At 40.6% G+C, this 25964-nt stretch overlaps 1 protein-coding gene across 5 annotated transcripts in view; it reads left to right on the plus strand.

The window, feature by feature from the left end:
- Positions 1–19320: 19320 nt before the first annotated feature.
- Positions 19321–25964, plus strand: part of LOC149262811 (methionine--tRNA ligase, chloroplastic/mitochondrial-like) — a 440349-nt gene continuing 433705 nt past the window's right edge. For 2 of the 5 annotated variants that reach the window (XM_089425282.1, XM_089425274.1), the window contains exon 1: positions 19322–20107. In XM_089425282.1, the coding sequence (XP_089281408.1) occupies positions 19481–20107 (627 nt within the window). In that variant the 5' untranslated portion in view covers positions 19322–19480. Of the gene's footprint in view, positions 20108–25964 lie in introns of all 5 variants that reach the window. The other 3 variants (XR_016259204.1, XM_089425270.1, XM_089425277.1) reach the window with 2 other exon arrangements.

Genomic DNA, 25964 nt, shown 5'->3' on the forward strand with positions numbered 1-25964 from the left:
TTGAACCTGCATAGTAATGGTAGTCATGTAAATATGGAAACAAACCATGCTACAACGATGGGTAAGTTGAAGGAATTGGGTAAAAATGCTTGCAAGTTGAGTTTATATTGGTTTTGAAATAATTTCACTAGAATTCATGTATTAGATTAATGCCCATGAAGTGTATGGTTAAGGTAAAGAGTTGTCAGCACACATAAGCTTTGATAAAAATCTTAGAAATATGAATGAGTTGTCCTAATGGAAAGAAAATAAATAATTGAAGCACTACACTCAATAGATAAAGAAATCAACAATGCATTATGTAAGGAAAATGCGGGATTATGAAACTATGAGCCCATGAGAATGAAATCTAAACTGCCTATGAGGCTATGAGTGTGAATCTAAAGGAGATGGATGAGAACCTATTGAATCACAATATATTGAGTGTATTTGTGACTAAACCTTGTTGATTAAGGAGTTTATTGAAGAAGCCTTAAACCTATTTAGGGTCCTAAAAGAAATTGAAATATTGGTGTCTTTAAACCACAAAAGGCATTGGAAGAAGGAGAGTCGTTGGGGGATTGCAAGATTAGTGAAAAGATCCATTTTTTGTTGTGTAAGCCTTGAGTAGTCATTTTCTTCTATGTTAATAGGCCCCCACTTAGCATGTGAAGTGCATACTCCTAAATCCTATATGTGAAGGAGAAAGTGAAAAAGAAACTTTTGGTCTTGAACTAATCCAAATAGTTGGAAAGAAAGGTTTTTCTTGCTATCATGAAATGAATATGCCTAAATGAAATGAATTTTGTAGTGCATTAATGTTTCATTTCAATTTCGTTGTTTCATTTCAATTTCGTTAGTATGAAACCAAACATTAATTAATGAATGACTATGTGATGGTGTTGAAACCAATTTGGTAACTGTTGCAAATGATATATTTAAAGGATGTTGGACTGGGGAGAAACTAACAGTGTTCCGCTAAGTGTAAATGTAGATTTCAAGTCAAGTGTCTTGATCATGGCATGGGACGAAGCCCGTGATGCAAAATGAAAATTTTATTATTGCAAAGAGCCCAAGGTCATGAGAAGAGTCTCCTGGTTTTGAGACTTGGATTCTATATGATGCAAGTTTAGAAAATAGAATTTTGATTGAAAAAATCATGATAAAATCTCATGGGAATTGTGTGCATGTGATACAGGTGAGATGATGTAACTATTTAGGGAGGATAGAGGATGGTTGTAAAACATAGTGGTGTAGTGGAATACTTGGAGTTATTCCATGTAGTTCCTCCTTAAAGGGATATGGTGGATGGGCACAATGTTTGGTACAATTGATAGATGTCAAGTCAGAAAAATAGGATCAAGGCCACTGTGGTGACACTGAGCCCTATGATATTCTTTTATTACCCTAATCCATGAAATGTGAGATGAGTTGTGATATGTTAAGAGAAAGGTATTGAGATGCCCTAGTGATTATACTCTATGAGTCTCTTTATCCTTCTTGTGCAAGAAAGCCTTACCAAGGTATATCGCCTAAGGGACTGTATAACAAAGAAGGTATTACTAGAGACTGAAAGGGTAAGCGACTACAAGAAAGAAGAGAATTGAATGAATTGTAATGTGTGTGTGTATGTGTGTGAGAGAGAGAGAGAGAGAGACAGACAGACAGACATGCTCATTAGGATTATGAATGCGTTTGGTGTGTTCAAGAAAGTAATGAGTTAAGCATGTTACCATGTGAAATCCCGATGAGAAAACTACATATAAGTATTATGGTTAAATAAATATTTTTATCCAAATTTATGAAAATTAAGGCAAACTCTTATGCTTGAAAAAAATATTTTAATACACTTGTTTGTTAATAAGTGTTGTAGGAATGTCAAAACTATATATGTGACCAAATTGTGAAGAAGAATGGCATTGCTAAAGTAGTGAAAAGAATAAAGAACATGAAGAATGATGTTGAGAGGAAGGAGCAAGGATGTTGGTGCAACCAAAAGGAAAAAATCCATAAACTATTGCAATAAACAAGGAGCACCTAAAATAGTGTAATTCTACCAAAAGTGACACCTGAAATGGGTGTGAATATCGAGAGAAGTGATCCTTTTAGGGGGAAGGGATTGTAGAAACCCCAACACTTAACCCCACTAATATGGTAATTGTGATTAATTATGTTATTAATCCCTATATGGAAATGTAAGTGTAAATGGGAAAGACTTGAAATAATAGTAATTATAATCTAATACTAGCTAAAGAAGAGGACCAACCTATACAGATCCCAATGTCTGAAAGGATAGCTTACTTGAGGAATCCTATAAGGGGGATTTGGAAGTTTTCTATCTTTCCTGAAATTAATGATTATGACCCTAAAGACATTATGAGAGAGATGGGGGATGAGGTACTAGATTGACCCAAGCATGGGTTACTTGCCATGTGGCATGTCCTAGTTGAATCTACAACTAGAGGAGGGACCCCAAATCTCTCCTATGAAATACAACGCTTATGAGAGGAAATGATTTGAGAAAAGGAAGGGGTCCAACCATTGGAGTGATTGGGGAGATAGATATATTGTGTGGAAAGAAACCCATAACCCATTATAAACTAGCAACATGTAAATCCGTGTGTGAATTAGGGTCTACAAGGGTTGTGAGAGAGTGACTAGGAAAAGGGGAGAGATAGAAATCCCCTAAGTTGCGACCAACCTACAAAAGAGTCGGTGTTTTGAATTGTGATTGGAAACCAGTGAGGAACCCTCATACTCAGTCAAGTATATTGAGAGGAACTCACATAGTTGGTTATATTGTGCATGAGAAGCACTAAAAAGAAGAAGAAGCACTGAGGGACCACAAGAAGTGTTGAAGGGATTTCCTTTTTTGCTATGTATGCCTACAGTGGCCATAGTAGGTAGTGTGATAACCTATACTAAGTGTTGGTGGGGTAGTACTCTTATTTCCTACAACTAAAGGAGATTGGCCTTCAAATTTTATACCCTAAATTGAACCTTTGTTGAAATTCCCTAAGAGAAGCATCCTTTAGATGTCAGGTCTAGCTCCAGGATGGCTAACCACAAGAAACTTACAGTGTAGTTGTGCCTATGTTTAGGTGGAGAGTGGTTGTCCCTTATTCAATTTACAATAATTTCAAGTGGAGCAGAGAAGTGTAATTCCTCCTCATAATTGAAATGTTAATGTTATTTAATGATTCATGTTTAAATGCTATGGTGTTACACTATGTATGTAGGAGATGGAAGGCTAAAAGCTATTGTAATATTATGTTGAATGAGCATGAATAATGAGGTGAATAGCTAACCTCTATTATTTATGATTATTGTATCTTGTATATTCATGAGTTGAGAGGTTAGCCTTGGTTGTAATGGTGGAACACATTTATTGTTTCATGAATGCCATAATTTTGAGTTACTATGTATTATAATAGTGAAGTGAGATCGGTATGTTGGTATGGATTGAAGATTCGTGGTCGCTAGAGGTAAGCCAACATTTGGCCTTTGTTTTGCATATGTGATGGAGATGAGGGATTATGGAGTTATTCGAGATAAAGGTAGAGAACTATTTTGGTTGGAGTGGTTGAAGAGATTTGATCCATAAGAAGTGAACTAGGTAGAGATCATAAGGTTTTCCTTGAAAATTTAGAGTTCGAGACGCTACGAACTTAACCCCTAGTCACATGGCCTGATAGGAGTTAGGACCAAGAGCCAGATACAGAGAGGGCTTATCAGGGTATTGGGCCCTAGAAGAATAATAGAAAATCCTCCAAACAGTCTCTAGTATGGGTTGGATCTTATTGATGGATGACACTTTATGGCACCAGGTATTGACATATTGAGACTTATAAAGGATGATGTCATGATGACATTAGAAAGGATGATGTGGCAGTGCTAGGTGGATGACACGTGTCACCCATATTTGGTATTTTGGGCATGCCATCTAGGAAAATATGGGTGACATGTGGCACATGTCAATAGTTCCACATGGAAGAGGACATGTTAGCATTCAACACATGTCAGGTGGTGATTGAATGTTGGAGAATGAAATGGCATGCTAAGCAGTCATATTGACATGTCAACATATTGAGGGTTGTACAATGGAAAATCCATGATATCTTGGTATTCCACTATACATGTTAGTAGTGCCATGTGCTTGGTATGTTAGCACATGCTACATGTCAAATGTCGATTGTATGTCAAAGAAATGAGGTGGCATGCTAATTTGTCTACGATCCTATCAACCTTTTGGGAAACTATAAAGAATGGTAGTTATAGATATTTGTCAATATCCCTGTATCATTAGCACATTTTATAAAATTGTTAATATGGTGGGGCTCCATTATAGCGGTCAGTCAATGAACATGGACCAATGTGTGAGCAACACATTGCCAATGGTTACTGCATGTCAACCACCTGGCTTTTACAAATGTTGATGCGGCCTTAAAGGGGTGAATTTTTCAAATAGCATAACTTTGTGCTTAGAGCTTGGAATGAGATGACATTTATAATGTTGGAAATCTTTTAGTGAGAAGAAGACGGTGGTAGTATCAAAATTTTAATTCAAGGTGATGGAATAAAGAGGATGTTGATAACCCAATCTTCATATTAAGCCCTGAAGGTTGGGTCTATTTATGCCCCACAACCCTACTACAACATTAGGAAGTTGGGTAATGTTACAAGAAGTAGATACACAAACCATCCAATACTAGCCTTTATCGACACAAGTGGCCCCATAAGTAGCACGAATATTCATACCCTTGAGTACTAATATGGTGATATGAAATCTAACTTACGCACCATGGAAACTTCCCACCAACAATCACCTAACTTAGGGTCCCTAAATAATGGATACTAAGGATATGACATCGTAATCAAATGTTTAGGGTGAAAAATGATTGGTTGATACCACATCCATGGGTAGGTAAACTAAGCCTGAAACCTCACTAAGGGATTGTTCACAAAGAACTGTGCCCTCTAAGAAGGCATGCAATTAATTATTATTAGTCTTATCAATATTATAATGTTCTTTTAGTTATTGATTTTATATTAGTTATGCTTTTTGTTTATATAAAATATTGAGAAATAAATTATGGAGTAGTCTAATTTTTAGACGAAATAACCATTTTCACCGGAATTCACCAAAATATGGCAATACAATTTCAAGATTTTTTGTTATTTAAAATACATTTTTGAATGCATAAATGGATTTAGCACCATGAAAAACCCATGGGGCACTGGAATTATAAACAATTTAATCTTGTTGATGAACCACACTGGTAGCGTCGACCAAACTTTCCTAGTGTGATTTCTACCGAAAGTGTTTCAAATATTCAATTTAAACTCAAGTTTTTAAAAATCTGTGTGGATTTTGATTAAAATTAACGAGAAAAAATAGCCGTGAAAAAGGCCATTTAGTCTATAAGTTAGACCAAGCCATAAATTATTATTTTTATTTTATTTTTGTTAAATATTAACATTTTATTTTTTATTCCCCGGATGCGGGTGGCGGAATGGAAGGGACGGGCACGCCACATGCCACGCATGGGATGCCCCGTGTTAACACTACGGCCACCAGGGGAAGGTCGTCAACTATTATATGAACCCCCTGCTGCGTTAATGCAGTTAATGGCGAGGGCGTTAAGTAGATGGATCCGCAGAAGGCACTTAATGCGCGCCTGTTTCGAGGGCACAAGGCAGAGTTTATCAGGCACGATGAAGTGCGCAAGGAATTATTGTCTGAGAAACATTGGAAGAGGGGGAATTACAGAGAGCCTAGGCGGTGGCAGTTTCTTTCACATACAGGCTTGGACTCCCGTGGCCATTGTCTTTGCCATTGCCACTCTGGTTGCTGGTCAAGTAGACGGTGGCAATTGGCACAATTGCGGCGACAGCACTGGAATTGGTTCATTCTGCTACCAAGGGAAGGGCTTCAGAGTGGAAATTGGGTACCCGAGAGAGATCGGGGAAGCAATTGGTTCTGTCTTCGATTCCAAGCTTACCCGCAAGCATACAAGAGAAGATTCAGACTCACCATGGCCAAACTTCGACAACGACAGCCATGTAGGAGAGGTCCAGCAAGAGGTTCCTCCTCACGAGCCCCTGCAGCGGATGAGCATCACCACTGCTGCTGCTGTTACTGCCATAGGAGAGCCAGGGCTACCCCGCTCCCCATCAGTCAATTCTTGGAGGTTGGAAGTGCTAATGAAGAAAAACCAGAGCTTCCCTCCTTTGGTTCAGTGTTTTCACGCTGCAAAGCTCTGAGAACAACCCAGGGCTTAGTGCCCACATATCAGTCATGTTCACAAAAATTCTGGAAGGCAATGGGGAGAACACCCCTCAGAACTTGTCGGAGAAGCAACCGGAAGGCAAAGGCAAAGAAATTGACAAAGGAGAACAAGAAGCGGCGGAACAAGGCACGCAAGACACCTTTCCTCCAATGGGGCCACCCCCTCCAGGTGTTGACGAAGAGACATGGAGAAAGATGTGGGAGGGACGAGCAGAGGGCGATGGTTGGGCGTATGTGGTGGAGGACAAAAGCCTCGCTGAAGAAGCTGATGCCTATTTCGCGACCCTCCCTCCACCTTCAACACATCTCCAGGATTAACGCAGCCGCGGGTACTTTTCTCTTGCTATTTCGTTTTGCTTGCTGGCAGTTGATGCTTGCATCTTCGCCGTATGTAATTTTGTCTCGTCTCTGGTCTGGTCTTAATTTCAATTGGTCCAAGTCGATAGGTGACATGAGCGCTTCTGTCTTGCTCACTTCTGTCTGGTCTTTAAGTCAGTCCCTTTTGGCAGTTAGCCCCTGCGTGGGCAAGAATGTGTTGGGTCTTCTCCTTGCGGCTCCTCTGGGAGTCTGATGATTTCTAGAACTGTTTTGGAAAATTGATCCGGTGCTGCCCCTGCGTGGGAGCTTTTAGTGTCATGCAATGTCTGAATGGTTTTGACAAGGCTACCCCTGCGAGGGAGCTTTCAGAATTTTGGTCAAGGTTCCCAGGGTGCTACTATAGGCCCTGGAAGACACGTCTTACAGTCTGTAATTTTTACTTGTACATATAATACATGACTTAGCTAGTTTTTACGGAGAAAAAAAAAACATTTTATTTTTTATTATTTAAGTGGGGAAGAGAATTGAATTCTCAATATTTGGAAATAAAAAAAAAATACATAAAAAAAAAAATCAAAATGAAAAAATAATAAAACTCAATTTGAAAAACATAATTTTTTTTATTTTTTATTTTATAACAAATTAAAAAGAAGGTTTTACTATTATTATTATTATTATTTTAATATTGTGACTTTTTTCTGGCAAAATTATATATATTGATATATAATATAAGTATAAGAGTATTACATATGGATAGTAGATATATATATATATATATATATATATATATATATATATATATATATATATATATATATATATATATATATATATATAGTTTACTTCTTATTAATTCAACAGTATCAATAGTTTTGAGGCTCGGTGAAAAAGTTAAACACGTACTTTTATATATTCTTCGCATATATTCTTCGGTGAAAGAGTTCTGAGGCTCGGTGAAAGAGTTAAAAACATACTCTATATATTCTAGGCATATATTCTTACTCTATATATTCTTCGGTGAAAGAGTTCTGAGGCTCGGTGAAAAAGTTAAGGACGTACTTTATATATTCTTCGCATATATTCTTGGGTGAAAGAGTTCTGAGGCTCGGTGAAAGAGTTAAAAACATACTCTATATATTCTTGGCATATATTCTTACTCTCTATATTCTTCACATATATTCTTTGGTGAAAGAGTTCTGAGGCTCGGTGAAAAAGTTAAACACGTACTTTTATATATTCTTCCCATATATTCTTCAGTGAAAGAGTTCTGAGGCTCAGTGAAAGAGTCAAAAACATACTCTATATATTCTTGGCATATATTCTTACTCTATATATTCTTCGCATATATTCTTCGGTGAAAGAGTTCTGAGGCTCGGTGAAAAAGTTAAACACGTACTTTATATATTCTTCGCATATATTCTTCAATGAAAGAGTTCTGAGGTAGTTTTATGGATCTTAAAAAATAATAAGAGTTCCGAGGCTCGGTGAAAGAGTTAAACACATACTTTATATATTCTTCACATATATTCTTCGGTGAAAGAGTTCTGAGGCTCAGTGAAAGAGTTAAAAACGTACTCTATATATTCTTGGCATATATTCTTACTCTATATATTCTTCGGTGAAAGAGTTCTGAGGCTCAGTGAAAAAGTTAAACACGTACTTTATATATTCTTCGCATATATTCTTCGGTGAAAGAGTTTTGAGGCTCGGTGAAAGAGTTAAAAACATACTCTATATATTCTTCGCATATATTCTTTGGTGAAAGAGTTCCGAGGCTCGGTGAAAAAGTTAAACACATACTCTATATATACTTCGGTGAAAGAGTTCTGAGGCTTGGTGAAAGAGTTAAACATGTACTTTATATATTCTTCTCATATATTCTTCAGTGAAAGAGTTTTGAGGATCGATGAAAGAATTAAAAACGTACTCTATATATTCTTCGCATATATTATTCAGTCTGCGGGCTGCGGTGGCGGACGATCTGCAGTCAGGTTTGCTAATATCAGGTGCACACATTCCTTATCTTTTTCTTTTTCTAATACAGATTTGCTCATATAATTTCAAATATGAATATTTCACCACAGTTACCAAAGATTACCAAGGGGAAACCTAGCACAGTTACTCTACAAGGCCTTTATGAGTATATAGAGTCTTTAGAGAAACGTAGAGAAGAAAGAGAAGCCAAGCTACAAAAAGAGTTAGAAGCCATCCTGGAAAATAAATTTGCATCTCTTGAAGACACGATAAAAAAAAATTAGAAAATAAAATAGAACTACTGGAGAATAAAATGGAGGCAATGGAGACTAGATTGCAGGTTATAGAAAAACAAAACCAAGATACTAACCAACCATCCCAGCAAGGAAATGTTGATACTTTAGAGAGTCTTAAAATGAAAGACATGATTAAAGAACTAGAAGAAAAAGTTAATAGTCGCCTCACCCTAAATAATGTGGTAGATAAGTTAGATATCAATCCAATTAAAGATGAAATGAAAAAATTAATAGAATTAGACCACGAACGTAACAAAAGGGCCTGAACCTTATAATCTTCAGTTTAAAAGAGGAAGTAGATGAGGATACTTTAGCCTTAGCCCAGACAGAATTACATAATAGATTACAAATTGAAACAGTGTGTCTCATAGAAGCAACAAGGTTGGGGAAATTAACCGAGAATAAAGGAAGACTAATCCGCATAAAGGTGAGCTGCACTGATCATAAGCACCACATACTTAGTAAAACCTCAAGTCTAAAAGGAACAGGAATATTCATAAATGAAGATCTCATTCCAGAAGATCAAGCAGAATTAAGAAAGGAGGTTCAAAAGGTAAAAGAAGCTAGAAAGGAAGGAAAATGGGCAATAATTAGAAATAGAAAAGCCTTTATTCGAGATAGAAACCAAAAAGATAGCAATTAAACATGCTTCGGATCCTTTCTTGGAACTGTCAAGGCTTCCCATGGAACAAAGGCCCCAAGCTAAGTTGGATTTCAAATGATGTTGATATTATTTGTCTTGTTGAAACTTGGGAGCACAAAGAATCTAAGGTCCCTAACATAGATGGCTTTACGCTGTGGTCTACCTGGAACAAGCAATCCTCCCATAGAGGCATTGGGGGAATAGCTTGTTACATTAAGAAGAACATCTCCCCCCATGTTAGGATTTATAAAAATGACCCTCACAACCAATATAGTTGGATAGAGATCAGAGACATTAATAATAAAAAGTCCTACATAACAATATGTTATCTCCCCCCCATCAATTCTAACTTCTATAAGAAGAAGAATCTAGATAAAACTAACCCTTACAATGGTTTAGAGAATGATATTTCTAGCCTAAGGAATGACAGTAATATCCTTTTAATAGGTGACTTTAATGCTCAAACTTCAAACAACCAAGCTATTATTCTAAGCAATCATTCCAACCCTAATCCTCTTTGGTTAGATGAAGACCCTAATTTGGCTAGCAGGTATAAAAGGAGCTCTGAAGACCTCAGGGAAAATTTGTTTGGGTCGGAGCTAGTCAAGCTCTGTAGTGCTCAGGATCTCATAATTTGCAACGGTCTAAAGAAGTGGCCCAATTCCAGCAAGATGACCTGAATCCATGGACTTGGTAGCAGCGTGGTAGACTACGTTATTTCCGATCTCCCATTATACAACGAAATAATAAATTTTGACATCTTAAACGACCACGAACCTGACTCTGATCATAGGCCTTTACTTATAACTCTCAATTTTGTCATGCATAGAGTTCCCATAGAAAATAATACTTACAACCAAAAGAACTTAATATTTGATAGAAATAAAAATGATCTCTTTCTAAATGAATTAAAAACTAATTTGCTTCCTTTATCTCGTATAGACAACATAGAAGACCTCTATCATAATTTTACTACAACCCTCTCATATTCTATTAACAAGTTCTCAATTGAAGTTTCAAATAATAAAAGAAATAGCAAAACCAATCCATGGTATGACAAAGATTGTAAAAGTGCGAGGAGAGCAATTAAGGAAGTTGTTGATGAATCTCTTAAAATGGACAAGATAAAAATATACAAAGCCCTAACTAAAAGGAAAAAGAGGCAGTACATTTGTCAAAGACAGGAGAACCTCTTACACCTCTCTAAGGTAGCTCCTAAGAAATTTTGGAGGCAGATTTTGACTAGGAAGACTAAGGATAATAATAAAATTGCTCCACGATTGGAATTCCTATCTTAAAAAGCTTTATGAATCTCCAAATGTCATGGATAATTTGGAAACCCTGCTCACAACGAAAGAAGTTTTCTCTTTATAAGACATTATGTTTGGGGTTAATCGCCTCACTAATGGGAAAGATAAGGACATTGAAAGTTACCAGGCGGAAATCTTAAAAATTGGAGGTCTTGTCCTCATCCCCCACATCCACAAGCTTTTCAATCAAGCAGTCAAGCAAGGGTTCCCTAGACCTTGGACTGAGAGCCTCATTATCCCTATTTTTAAAATTAGGGATACAAATAACCCCTCTAATTATCGGACAATTATGATCAGCCCTCTCTTAGCCAAGTTATATGGTAGTATTCTGGAAAAGAAGTTAAGCATATGGCTTGAAAGTGAAGGTAAGCGGGCTAAAGGCCAAGCAGGTTTCAAAAGGCATCACTCAACAACAGACCACCTTCTTACGCTTAGGATCATTGCAGAGGAATGTCGTAATGATCCAGGTGGATATTGGTGGCCACCTGCCAAGTCCACCTGGACCCCCACCATTGTCTTTCTCAGCATTTTCAGTTTCCTTAATTGTAGCACAACTTACTATTTTTAGCAGTTTTTCGGGTCCTGAACTTCTGGAGCCGTTTTGAGGCCCTAAACGACGTTTTTTGGGAAATCTGGGGGCAACATTGGTCCATGGACCGATGTTGCCCTTCCCAAAGTGGTAGTGCTCGGATAGATCTTTCTAACGAGCTATTGTACGCGTCAAACGGAGATCGTATGCCAAAGTTACGACCCTGGGAAGTTGATGTACCAATTTACCCAAACGGGGCCCACAGTTTGGCGTTTCATCTCCTAGGGTTAGGTTTTGGAATGTTAAGGGTTTTCCATTGTTTCTCAACAATAAATAGGCCTTCGAGCCTCATTGTAACACAGTTCAGAGGCATGTAGCCATCACATCTCTTCTTAGAGATAAGCTACCATCGCCCTAGCTAGTTTATTGCCATTTCTGTTTGTAAGCATATTTCAGTATTTTCCATTAATGAAATGAAGTATTATTTCCGCTGCATCTTTGTGTATATGGTTACCTCTGTAATTGGTTGCGTTCCTGTTTAAATCCGGATCAGTGGTATCAGAGCGGTCTGCTTTTTCTCTGTTTTTCTTTGCATGTCCCCAACAAGGTCGGGATATAAGGAGTTAGGGCTTGAACTGGTTGAACCTTTGCAAGACCAGCCTCGCAAATCCCGACGGCCTCCCATGGTGGACGAGAAGAAAGACGAGGGGGCAGGAGATCCCATCAAAATCTTGCTCGAAGAAGCGCTCGAGCGACAACGGAACGCGATGATGGACAACTTTGCGCAGATCCTTCAGCGGCTGCCCAGAAGCGGCGCATCGGCTTCCAGAAGCTCCTCTGGAAACGCCACACCCTTTAAGGTACAAGTTAATTTTGAAATCCCCATATTCGAGGGTCAGATAGACGCCGATGCCATAGATAAATGGTTAAATCTGCTAGAGGGTTATTTTTCTGTTCATGAATTTTCGAGTCGGGAAAATATTGTTTTTGCTCTTCTCAAAGCAGCCCCCCACGTCAAGGACTGGTGGGAAACCTACTGCGAGCAGAAGGATGAAAGTACTAGTTCACTATTTTCAGCCGCACCCACCTGGGATTCGTTCCGGGATGCCATCAAGGAGCAGTACTACCCTGTCGGAAGCTATGAGGATGAATACATAAAGTGGACCACGCTGCGGCAGGGAAGGGACCAAGACGTGCCGGAGTTCACCAATCTTTTCCATACCCTTCGCACAAAGTTGGGTATCAAGGATTCGGAGCAACATTTGATACTCAAATACCGTGGCTGCCTGCACAAGTACATCCAGGAAGAAATACAGTTCCTAAACATCCCCTCGCTCGGCGCAGCATACCGGTATGCCGTCAAGGTCGAACAGAAGTTTAAACAAAAGAAGCGAGACTTTGGATCTGCGAATCCAAAGCAGGGGAAAGGTGCCCCTAAACCACAGAACAAAGGACAAAGCCAAGGCGGGACAGCCCAAGACAACCAGCCGAAGCTGCAAGCAAAGAGCAACGCCGCGAAGCCGAGAAAGGACACTGGAAAATGGTGCGAGTTCCATAAGAGCTCCACTCACAACACAAGTGAGTGTCGGGCCAAGCAGTCACTGGTGGCTGACCTAAAGGTTTCAGAATCAGATGCATGTTCCGACTCTGAGTCAGAACTCGATAAGGGGTATGAAAAAGGGAAGCAGATCATTGATGCGGATCCCAGCGCCACTGTTGCTACCGCAAAGATCCAGAAAAATGAACCCGAAGATCCAGAGGAGGAGGAGCGTCTCTTCCACTCCCAGATGTGGGTAAAGGGCTCCCCGATACAGTTCATTGTTGATAGCGGGAGTCAAAAGAACCTCATTTCGACAGAGGTCGTGAAGCGGTTGGGCTTACCGACCACAGCACATCCACAACCATACACCATTGGGTGGCTTCACCAAGGGCGAGATCTTCGCGTGAGCCAACAGTGTCGCCTTCCATACAACATGAAGCCCTTCACGGATGAGGTATTGTGTGACATTGCTCCCCTTGAAGTTTGTGATGTATTACTAGGACAACCATACTTGTGGAAGCGACATGCTGTGTATAAATCAAGGCCCCGTGCTGTTATTATTACATTGGGAAATAAGTTGTTCAGGATACCAGAGGTAGCACCACCTGCCGCCATCTCTTTGATTACTGCAAAACAATGCAGTAAGATCATTTCCAAAACCAGGAAATTTGTTTTCCTGATGATACGCCCTCAAGGGAAGAAGAAGACAGTGGCCGCGGCCTCCAAACGGGGTCCCTCTGCACGGCAGCTACAGATGGACAAGATTGTGGAGGAGTACGAAGACATCTTCACCTCCCCGGCAGGGGTTCCTCTGCACTGTCAAGTCAAGCACTCCATCGATCTGACCCCAGGTGCGCCGCTACCCAATGGACCAATTTATCGGCGCTCCGTTCTGGAGAACAATGAAATCAAGAGGCAAATTCAGGAGCTCCTGCAGAAAGGTCACATCCGTCCTAGTTCTTCGCCCTGTGGGAGCCCGATAGTGTTGGTACAGAAGAAGGATGGGACGTGGAGACTCTGTATTGACTATCGGGCGCTGAACAAGATCACTGTCCGTAATAGGTACCCGATCCCGCGGATTGATGACCTCCTAGACCAACTAAAGGGGGAAAAATATTTCAGCAAGATCGATCTGAAGTCAGGATATCACCAGGTACCAATTGAACCCTCAGATGTGTGGAAGACTGCCTTCAAATCCAAGGAGGGCCTCTTCGAATGGTTGGTCATGCCTTTCGGATTGACGAATGCTCCTACAACCTTTATGAGGCTAATGGATGACATCTTGCGGCCATTCACCAACTCCTTTGTAGTAGTATACTTGGATGACATTCTGATCTTCAGCTAGAGTTGGGAAGAGCACCTCCACCACATCCGACAGGTTCTCCAAACACTGCGGCAACACAAGCTATGTGCCAATTTGGAGAAATGCACTTTTGGCATGACCGAGGTTCAGTATCTGGGATACATCATTGATGAACAAGGGGTGCATGTCGATCCAGCCAAGGTCCAAGTCATTCGGGATTGGCCCTCTCCAACCACTCTAACAGAGCTCCGCAGCTTTCTAGGTCTTGCTAACTTCTACCGCAGGTTTGTGTTGGGATTTTCTCATATTTCTTGGCCCTTGAGTCAAGTCACCAAGGGCGGGGCGAAAACAAAAATCTTTTGGTCTGAATATCAACAGAAGGCATTCAGGGAGTTGAAGGATCGCCTCTGCACAGCACCAGTGCTCGCGTTACCAGATTTACAACAACCATTTGAGGTCGAGACAGATGCCTCTGACTATGCTATTGGGGCAGTCCTTACTCAACATGGACATCCAGTGGCATATCACAGTGAAACACTTTCAGACACAGTCCGGAAGTACCCCACTTATGATAAAGAGATGTATTCCATTGTACAGGCCTGCCGACAATGGAAGCATTACATTTTGGGGAAGGAAACAGTCATCCACACAGACCATCGACCTCTGCAGTTCATACAGACCCAAGGGAAATTGCAGAATGATCGCCATCAGAAGTGGTCTACATACCTGCAACAGTTTCACTTGAATATCAAGTATAAAAAGGGCAGCACCAATAATGTTGCAGATTGCCTCAGTCGACCACCGATCATGGCGCTAACCACCGTGCTCAACTCTTGGGGGCACGAGACTTCTGATTGGCCACTTCTCTACAAAAGCGACCCAAAATTCGGCCACACATACCAGACACTCTTGGAGGGTCGGCAGGTTGCAGATTTTCACCTCCAGGATGCCCTATTATGCCACCTCGGTCACCTCTGTGTTCCTTCAAGCGAGCGTGCCAAGATGATTTGGGAAGCACACTACAGTCGGGCTGATGGGCATTTCGGGGTCGAGAAAACAGTGGCAGTACTGCAAAACTATTTCTATTGGCCGAATCTTCGACAGGATGTTGGGAAGTACATCCGATCATGTACTGCCTGTGCCATTGCCAAACCGACCATTAAGAAGCAAGGCCTCTATACCTCGTTGCCTACCCCTAATCGACCTTGGGAATCCATCTCCATGGATTACATGTCAGGCCTTCCTTCCACTAAGCATGGAAATGACTGTGTTTTTGTGGTCGTCGACAGGTTCTCAAAGATGGCCATTATGATGGCCTGCAAGAAGAATATCACAGCAGAAGCCACTGCTAAACTCTTCTTTGAACGAGTGTGGGTGCACTTTGGGATCCCACCGTCTATCATCTCAGATCGGGACAGTCGGTTTCTCAGCACCTTTTGGTCCAGTCTCTGGTCAATGCTGGACACCAAACTCACGAAGTCCACAGCTTTCCATCCTCAAACTGATGGCCAGACAGAGGTTGTCAATAGGATGATTGTGCACATTCTGCGCATGTATAACTCAAAGCATCCACGCACATGGGACGAGAGCCTCCCCTACGTTCAGCACAGCTACAACCGAGCTCTTCACAGCTCCACTGGCCATAGCCCTTTTCAGGTGGGTTTGGGATTCCAGCCACTATGCCCCATTGATGTGGCCATGCCACTTGCAGCTACTCACATGAATTCAGCTCATGTCCAGTCCGAAACAGATAAGGCCACCAGCTTCATTGAGCGCATCCAACATATTCGCCAGCAGGGCCATGACATTCTTGAGAAATCAAATGCCAAGTACAAGCAGCGACATGATCAACATCGGGTGCCACACAAGTTTCAGGTGGGCGACAAAGTCTGGTTGCATTTGCAAAAGGAACGCCTTACTGGAGCCTATCGAAAATTGAGACCACTCCGATATGGTCCTTACACCATTACTAAGGCTATGGGAGACAATGCATTTGAGCTCAGCATTCCCCCATTCCTTGGCCTGCACCCAGTATTTAATGTGGACCGCCTTCGGCCATACTTTCCACCATTGCTAGACACATCCGACATTGCAGAATAGCTCAAACCCACAGAATTAAATCCAGATTGCATGGAACAAGCTGCAATTGATCGGATCATGGACACACAGATCAAGAACACTCGCCAACAGAATATCCAATTGTATCGAGTTGTCAAAGCGGGCCAACTCCTTCAGCAGGGAAAGTGGCTCACCAGGGAACAAGTTCAGCAGAAGTTTCCTCATCTCATGGAGGAGCTCAACGCAATGGGGACCATTGCTTCCTAAGGGGGGAGGAATGATCCAGGTGGATATTGGTGGCCACCTGCCAAGTCCACCTGGACCCCCACCATTGTCTTTCTCAGCATTTTCAGTTTCCTTAATTGTAGCACAACTTACTATTTTTAGCAGTTTTTCGGGTCCTGAACTTCTGGAGCCGTTTTGAGGCCCTAAACGACGTTTTTTGGGAAATCTGGGGGCAACATGGGTCCATGGATCGATGTTTCCCTTCCCAAAGTGGTAGTGCTCGGATAGATCTTTCTAACGAGCTATTGTACGCGTCAAACAGAGATCGTATGCCAAAGTTACGACCCTGGGAAGTTGATGTACCAATTTACCCAAACGGGGCCCACAGTTTGGCGTTTCATCTCCTAGGGTTAGGTTTTGGAATGTTAAGGGTTTTCCATTGTTTCTCAACAATAAATAGGCCTTCGAGCCTCATTGTAACACAGTTCAGAGGCATGTAGCCATCACATCTCTTCTTAGAGATAAGCTACCATCGCCCTAGCTAGTTTATTGCCATTTCTGTTTGTAAGCATATTTCAGTATTTTCCATTAATGAAATGAAGTATTATTTCCGCTGCATCTTTGTGTATATGGTTACCTATGTAATTGGTTGCGTTCCTGTTTAAATCCGGATCACGTAATGATAAATCCAATTTATTTTGTTGCTTTGTGGACTTTAGAAAGGCTTTCGATACGGTTCCTAGATACAACCTTTGGAATAGGTTAGAAGAGCTAAAGGTTCCTCTTGAGTTGAGAGCTGCTGCTATAAGGTTATACGAGAATGTAATTGCCAAGCTAAAGAGCAATGAGGGGTGGTCGAAAGATATTAAGTGTAACATCGGAGTTAAACAAGGTTGTCCCCTATCCCCTACCCTATTTGGCATTTACATCGATAAGCTCGAAGGCTATTTAGAGGAAGCAGGATGTGATGGCACGATCTTAGCTGGGATAGTCATTATCCTTCTTCTCTATGCTGATGATATTGTGCTTTTGGCAAGGTGCCCATCTGATCTTGATAAGCAACTCAAGCTTCTTAAGGATTTATGCTCTACCATGGGTATGACTGTTAACACTGACAAAACAAGAGTTATGATTATCAAATCCAAGAAGGACGCTTACGCTAATTTTATGTATGACAATAATAACTTGGAGGAAGTGTATTCTTATAAGTACCTAGGAATTGATATCCATCACAAGCTCAACTGGAACCATAGCATTGAGAAAATGATTAATGGGGGGTGGAAAGCTTATTTTGGTCTTGAAAATAATTGTAAAACAGCAAACCTCGTAATGTGGGATAAAAAGAAGTTCCTTTTTGAAACTTTAGTCACTCCTGTTATCTTATATGGCTGTGAGCTTTGGGGTTGCAACATCTCCAGAGAATCATGGAGAAAGATTGAGCAAATCCAGAAGTGTTTTATAACTTATAACCTGAAAATTAAAAGTAATACACCCTATCCTATTCTCCTTATAGAAGCAGGTCTTTCTCCTATTGAGAGCCTAGCTATGCTTAGGTTTCTGTTGTACAAGCACAAACTCAATAACATAGACGATCATAGACTTCCTAAGCTAGCTTTAAATTCCAGCCAAAACCACCTAAGGCTCAATCAAGGGTGGCATAAAGACACAAGGGCCTAGTTAAACTATTGGGAGATCAACGAGAATGATGCATTGCAAAACATAAATAACATTAAAGATATTGTTACTTCTAAGTCCAAATAAAAATTTTGGTGTGAGAAAGATTTAGCGGTTAAAAGAAAATTAAGTTATTATAAGAAGGTCATCAACCCCACCCTAGAAGATCAAAAATGTCTCTCTATTTTAACTAGCTCAAAGAAGACAATTAATATAGCAAAGATTAGAACGAATTTTCACGAGCTCCATAGTGAAATAGGTCGTTGGGCAGTTCCTAAAACGCCATGGATGGAAAGGATCTGCCATATATGTGAGAATATGAGCATCGAGGATGAAAACCACTTCCTCTTAGAGTGCCCTACGTACAACCACATTAGATCTCAGTTTCACAATCTTTGTTACAATACTGACCTTCCTAGCCTTTTACAATGTCAAGATTATAGTGAGCTTGGGAGACTTCTCTCCAAGCTTTTTGAGCATAGGAATAAAATCTTAAATCAAAATAAATAATTTGTTTATTTAAGTCTGATAGATCATTGTTTGGTCTCAGCAGATGTTAACCATCATCATCATCATCATCATCATCATAAAATAGTACAGATATATTCAACCACGATTAGGGTGTCAATATCTAAGTTACAAATTTTCATTTAAATTTATTATTAACAAAAGTAAATCTCCTTTTGCTTTTAGGATAATCTTTTTTTACATGATCTCAAAATAAACATAGCCATTTTTTATTTTTATTTTAATTATTTTTGATAAAGAATAATCATTCTTATTTATCTATTAAATTATATTAAATTTAACTATTTATTATATATTTTCTCATTTTTATAATATTAAATTTTACTATATTTTCTAAATTTACAAAAAAATAAAAATAAAATACAATAAATAAATAAATTTATCTTTTAACCATAATTATAAAATATTAAATTTAAATAATTAAAGAAATCTTAAAAATAAAATATAACAATTACCGTATATATCAATAATGGTAAAATTTGCTACCATTAGGTGATCATTATATTAAATAAACACAACTCCTAAAAACTTATTAGTTTGATCTCTATGTCATTAAATATATTAATTATTATATCGATCATGAATTTGGATAATTTTGGGTGATGCCATTTTCTTGTATTTCAATCCCATTTGCGCATTTATGAGGAATTCAATTCAATTGGGTGCTTACTAATGAGTTGTGGCTCAAAACCCCTGCTTTGCCATTCCAATCTTATAACAAAACAATCATGTCGCCTTACTGATTCATGTTATCCCATACTGTGCGGTGGCATATTTGCGGCCATGGCTATTTCAATGTTGAGGAGGCGCACATATGTATAAAATGTTAGTGCAAGACGATGCATGCAATATAAGCCCATTTGGCTTTTCTGGAACAGAAACAGGGATGGCAATCTCATTAGTTTCAACATCGACCTCAACTTGTTCAATTCCTATTTCTTATCCTTCAAATGACAGTTGGGCAGTGTCTCCCCACGCTACTAAACTCGGCAGAGGTCTACCAAGGCCTTATAACGGGCATCATTATGATCTGTTATGCAAATGCAAATGCCTACGAAGGCCTCACAACGGGCATCATCATGATCTGATTGGCATATTTCCTTCACATAAACGTCATATACTTGGATGTTACAGAGCATCTTCGTCAATGTTATTTGGATCTGCTTCAGCTGCTGCTATTTCTTCTTCGTATTCCCCTTCACGCAATTTTGGCAAGAGAGGAAGACGCGGCTACCACCATCATCATAGAGCTATCTCTGCCTGCACAGGCACACATCAAGAAAATAACGAGGGAGAAGGAAGAGAGGTGGACAAGGACAAAAATGGAGAGGTGACATCATTGCCATACGTATTGACAACACCATTGTATTACGTGAATGCACCCCCCCACATGGGTAGTGCTTATACCACAATTGCAGCCGATGCCATGGCCCGCTTCCAGGTACCCAATTCAGTATTAGTCTCATCTCATATGTTTATACCCAACTAAATTGAAACACAAACTACACATTCATTCTCTCTCATGATAAAGATTTTCTGAATGGCTCTGCAATCACTTATATCCCAGTAAGTAACAGTCTAAGCCTCTAGTCCCTACTGAAGCACAGAAGCTGAATGCTTTGACATTTTTTTCACTACTGACAGTACATATGCCCTTTGCAAAAATGGTTATTGTATCAATGACGGCAGATCTCGAGAACTGTAGCTTGAGCAGGAATTTCTTGCGTAGGTTTTAGTGTGAATGTGTAGGAAGTAGTTGGATGCATTTTTTTTGGTCAATACCTTTGAAAAGTGACCATTAATTCTATTTTGTAATTTCATTTGAAAAAAATTTTAAAATCTAATGTTTTCAAGTCAACTAGTCATAGGAATTTAAATGCAATGTTTTAGGAGTTCTAGAATAATAGTGATTTAGATTAAGAATTAATCTTAGCCATACATGTTACTATTGAGATAGGTGGTAGCTAGGATTGAAGAGATTAATTATCTTCTCTCAAAGCATAAAATAGGACAAAATAGAAGAGGTTGATCACATACGCATGAGAAGACAACAAGAGAGCTGGCAGAGGGAAGAATGCGTTCAAAGAGAAGAAGAGGAGCAGATTGCTGAAGTATAGAAAGTACAGCTGGCCATACAAGCTGTATCATTGCCGCAGCAGTCTTTTCTTCATGCACAAGCCATGCACCTTCAAATCTGATTATACATTGCTGTTTGAGGAGATTTTATTAATGTACAGTTGTTGGTGCAAAGTAGGCTATAGAAGTCAACTTGTAAGCTTTGATCAAATGAATGAAAAACTGATTTGAAGTGTTAAATTTCCATGAAACTCTGCAACTACTTAGATGAATAACTTAAAAGTAGGCAACTGAAAACTGAAACCAAATTTACTTTCACCAAGATACAAAGTTTCTTGACTATCTATAAGCAGCGGAATAAAAAAAACACCAGAGATAAAAACACAATCATACAAATTGACACGTTTGTTTACTCAGGAAACCCAACAGGGAAAACCTGCTTTTTTGTTGTAGCATTTTAATGGTTGTTTTTGAGCAATTGATCTATTACAAAGCAATCCATCTCTGAGAAAGCGTTCTGCTTCTTCTCATTAATCTCAGTGAATACAATTGATCTCGGCTTGCCTTGATCACTACTTGATCTCGGCCCTCTAGCACACAACTGTTCCTCTGCTGAATCCTTGACTTACCCCTGTAATCTTTTGATCTTTGCTCCTTGATCTTTGCGCACTAGGAGCTCCTATTCTATGCACACTAGGCCCCTATTTCCTGGCGCACAGGAGGCTCCTAAATCCTAGTGCAAATCCTCCTATTCTCTTGTACACTTTTGGTCTCACATTTCTTAGGATAAGCTCTCAACTCCGTGCAAATCTCCTATATCGTAGCCCACTTGTGATCTCCTATTTCTTAGGACACAAGCTTTGTGCTCTCCAGAATCAAAGATCCTCTCACAAACTTGTAAATAGGGACTGTGCAGGAGTTAGGAGCAGCAAAGATTGCTGGAGTTGGGGCCTAAAGAAGAGAGCTATTTCCTGGAGAAATTTTGCAGTGATTTCATAAGCATTTTAGCGTAGGATTTGTGCCACACTCAACAGTGATTCTCTTGCAATGCGCAGAGCTGGGCAATCTAGGTAATTCGCACTTTTTGGGGCTATTCGAGTCAGCTGGAATTAGCCCAAGATTTTTCTAGGTCTTTTTGGGTTTGGTGTGAGGAGCTCCACGTTAATTTTGCAGATATTTCTGAGCCGTTTTGAGGGCAAAAATCCTAGTTCTTCTCCAGCAGCAGCAACAATATTTTCTGGGTACTGTGCAGATATTTGAGGGAGACATTTCCAGCACATGAGCCATCACTTTCTCACTTGTTTTGCATAGCTTGCAGTAGCAAGCCCAGGTTCTATTTCTCTTGCTATATTATATACTCAACTTCCGAATATTAATAAAATGGCTTAGTTTCTTTGCTCAGTTTATTGAGTTACTGATTATGCATGCATGTTTAAATTTTCAATTGTTGTAGCTAAGTGCATGCTCTTGATTTTCACTGTTATTTCCTAGTTGGAATATTATAGTGGTATCAGAGCATATTCTTGGTCAACTGTGGGAAAATAGCAGATGATGCCACCTAGGTACCAAGGAGTAATGTTTCAAAGAGGGAGAGGTAGAGGCAGAGGAATAGGTTGTGGTAGAGGAGAACTCAATCCCTTCTCAGATACAGAGCTTGAACATGCTGGAGAGCACATGGAGAACCAGGTAGGCAATGAGAGCACATGGTCAAAATCAGTTTTTGGAGGAGTTGATGAGGTAGAACCAACATTTGATGAGGCATAATCAACAGATTCTAGAGATGATGTAACAGGTGATGGGGATGGAAATACAAAACCAACAGGGTCATCTTAACAATGGAGAAGGTGGTTCTGGAATAGGAGAAGGGAGCCATGCACATGCACGCACAATGCAACACAACAACATCCACACATATGGTTAGAATAACTGCCCAACAATGACTCACTTTCTGGATGAACTAGAGAGAGAGAGAGAGTCAGACACTTTTGCAGACTTGATGAGATCCTTTGCAGATGGGATTGACGAGTATGATGCGTTGGACCCAAGGATTAGGAGGGTTTTATCATTTGGAGACTTTTGTCATCTAAAGGAGAAGCACAGGTCTAGACTCTAGAGGAGGAACATCATCCTTAGGGGGTCAGCAAAATCATAACTAGGATACACAGAAGCGGGAAGGGAAGATTACCCTTCTGAACTTTGATGGATCAACCAGGAGTTCGACTAGGGCATGGATACAGAAGCTAGACACCTACCTCCATTTGAACCCCATGCAGGAGACAGATGCTATTCGGTTTGCCACTCTACACTTGGATGGAGATGTGCAGGAGTGGTGGTACCACGGGTTGCTTATGTTGGGGCATGCCAACATCACATCCTATACCAAGTTCACGAGGAGACTTGTTGAGAGATTTGACCAGAACGACCCTGACTACACTTTCGGGAGCTAGCTAGCTTGAGATAGACAGTCAGTGCTGAGGCATATATGGCAGAGTTCCAACGACTAGCAGTGATGGTCTCTGATATCTTGGAGGCGAGACTGATCGTCATATTCATCGAGGGGTTAGTAGAATCATTGCGTGGTTGGGTGAGAGCTTACAAGCCCATATCTTTGCAGGATGCTATTAACAGGACCAAGGATATGCTTGATGTAGTGCCTAAGACAAGAGCACTAGTGCCTTCTAGACCTACTTTTCCTCAGAAAGATAATGACATTAGACCTCCTTAGAAGGAGTGGGCCAAACGTGGGTAGCCAGGTGATGAGACCAAGAGAGACCTTCGGAGGAGGAAGTTGTGCTTCACATGTCAGGAGTCGTGGGCACCAGGGCATCAATGTACCTAGGGCAAGGCCCACTACATAGAGGTTTCTCAAACAGTGAGCCGTAGGAGTAGGCCGAGCTTGAGGCAAGCAAGAGAGAGGACGAGCCACAAGGGACAAGAGGAGACCCACCTCTACCTACAGGAGGTGTCATTGCCTTGCTTTGGGGACTTCTGAAGTATTTGACATTGCGGATCAAAGGCACAATGTAGGGACAACGTGTGTCAGTGCTAGTGGATAGTGGGGCCACCCACAATTTTATTGATGCATAGATGGTGGAGCGGAGAGGGATACATATGAAGGCCTTTGAGGGTTTTTCAGTGTTGGTGCCAGGGGACTAGACCATGCAGTGTACTAGATATGTTCCTAGGATGACAATGACCATGTGGAATTATTCCGTGACAGACCATTTCTTTGTAGTTAATGTGTTGGACACCAATTTGGTGATGGGTGTCCAGTGGTTGTATTCCCTTGGGCATGTTACTACAAATTGGAGGAGAATAGTGATGGAGTTTATGGGGCCAGATGGGAAGTTGGTGGTGTTGAGAGGCATGCATTCATATCCACCACAAACGGTATCGACTAATCAGATGGAGGCCAATTTGGGACAGGGATATATAGCATGGGCAGTGGAGTTGTGAATTACAGAGACAGGGACTCAGACACGACAACCACATCTAGATATTTTAGCACTGCTAGAGAGGCACCAGGTAGTATTTGGGGACATTCCCCTAGGTTGTCCACCAAATAGGGGTTTTGAGCATACTATAGAGCTAGAGGAGGGGTTACATGCAGTGACGACGACTGCCTATAGACATCCCAAGTCTTATCGGGATGAGTTTGAGCAGGCTATACAAGAGTTACTGGCCTTGGGCCACATCAAGACGAGTTCCAGTCCCTTTGCTTCTTCGGTGGTGCTGGTGAAGAAGAAGGACGAGACCGTTCACATGTGTATAGATTAATAGGCCTTGAACAAGAGAACGTTAAAGAATCGGTACCGCATACTGCGCATTGATGAGTTGATGGATGGGCTTAGAGGAGCGAAATACTTCTCTAAGACAGACTTCCGCTCCGAGTATCATCAGATTCGGGTGAGGGAGCAGGACATCTTGAAGACATGTTCAGTAGCCACTATGGACACTTTGAGTTCCTCGTTATGCCCTTTGGGCTAACTAATGCTCAGCTACCTTCCAGTCTTGCATGAACCATGTCTTCCACAAGAAGCCGCGCATATGTGTTTTGGTCTTCTTTGATGACATCTTGATAAACAATAGGACATAGTAGGAGCATCTTCATCACTTAGAGGAGGTGTTGCGCATCCTAGAGGAGCAATAGTTGTACGCCAAGATGTCCAAGTGCGAGTTTGGGCTAACATAGATGCTATAACTTGGCCATGTGATTGGTGAGGAAGGGGTGCGTGTACATCAGGAGAAGATCAGGGCCATTATGGGTTGTCCTACACCGAGGCACGTGATAGAGCTGCAGGGGTTCTTGGGTATATGTACCTACTACAGGTGGTTTGTTAAGGGGTTTTCACAACTGGCAACACCCCTCATAGATTTGACGAAGACAGGGGCTTTCGAGTGGACAAACGTGGCACGGGAGGCCTGTGAGCGCCTCAAGAGAGTGCTGAGCAGTTGTCTAGTGTTGGCTTTGCCTGACTTTTCACGACCTTTTGTTTTGGAGTGCGATGCATCTGGGGAAGGCATTGAAGCAATGCTCATGTAGGGAGGACATCCTATAGCCTATGAGAACTGAAAGCTTTAGGATTATGAGAGGTTGTATTCTACATACGACAAGGAGATGTTGGCCATTATGCATGCCTTGGCCAAATTCCGACAATATCTGGTGGGAAATAGGTTCAGGGTGAAGACTGATCACGATAGTCTTTGATTCTTCCTAGAGCAGAAGGATCTCAACGAGAGACAACAAAAGTGGGTCATTAAGATCCAGACTTACAACTTTGAGATTGAGTATGTCAAGGGGAGGCATAATGTTGTGGCAGATGTTGTATCTAGGAGACTTATTGTGAAATTTCCTTGAAACGCGGCAACTGGGAATTATTCTTCTAATGAATTAATTATTATGCAGTTTATTTGCAACGACAAACAACGAATAATTCACATTGCAATTTCTCCACCATAAAAAGAGAACTGCGGCAGCAAAAAATGATAGCATACACACATAAAAATGACAATTATTTTTGGACAATTGTCTGCGGAAAAACCCAATGTGGGAAAACCAGTGCAGCAACTGAGGGTTTTTATTATTATGTAGCAGTGAAATTCAGAGTACTATAAAATGACGCCAAACTAGCATTTCTATTTGAGAGAAATACTGGCAAAATCAATTGAGGGAAATTATCCTCCTCTCCAAGCAATCCAGGCCCAATCTACCCTCAAAAATT

The sequence above is a fragment of the Pinus tabuliformis genome, chromosome 6 (genome assembly GCF_031772625.1).
Source record: "Pinus tabuliformis cultivar Carrire ecotype Pingquan chromosome 6, CPIR1, whole genome shotgun sequence".
NCBI classification, from domain to species: domain Eukaryota; kingdom Viridiplantae; phylum Streptophyta; class Pinopsida; order Pinales; family Pinaceae; genus Pinus; species Pinus tabuliformis.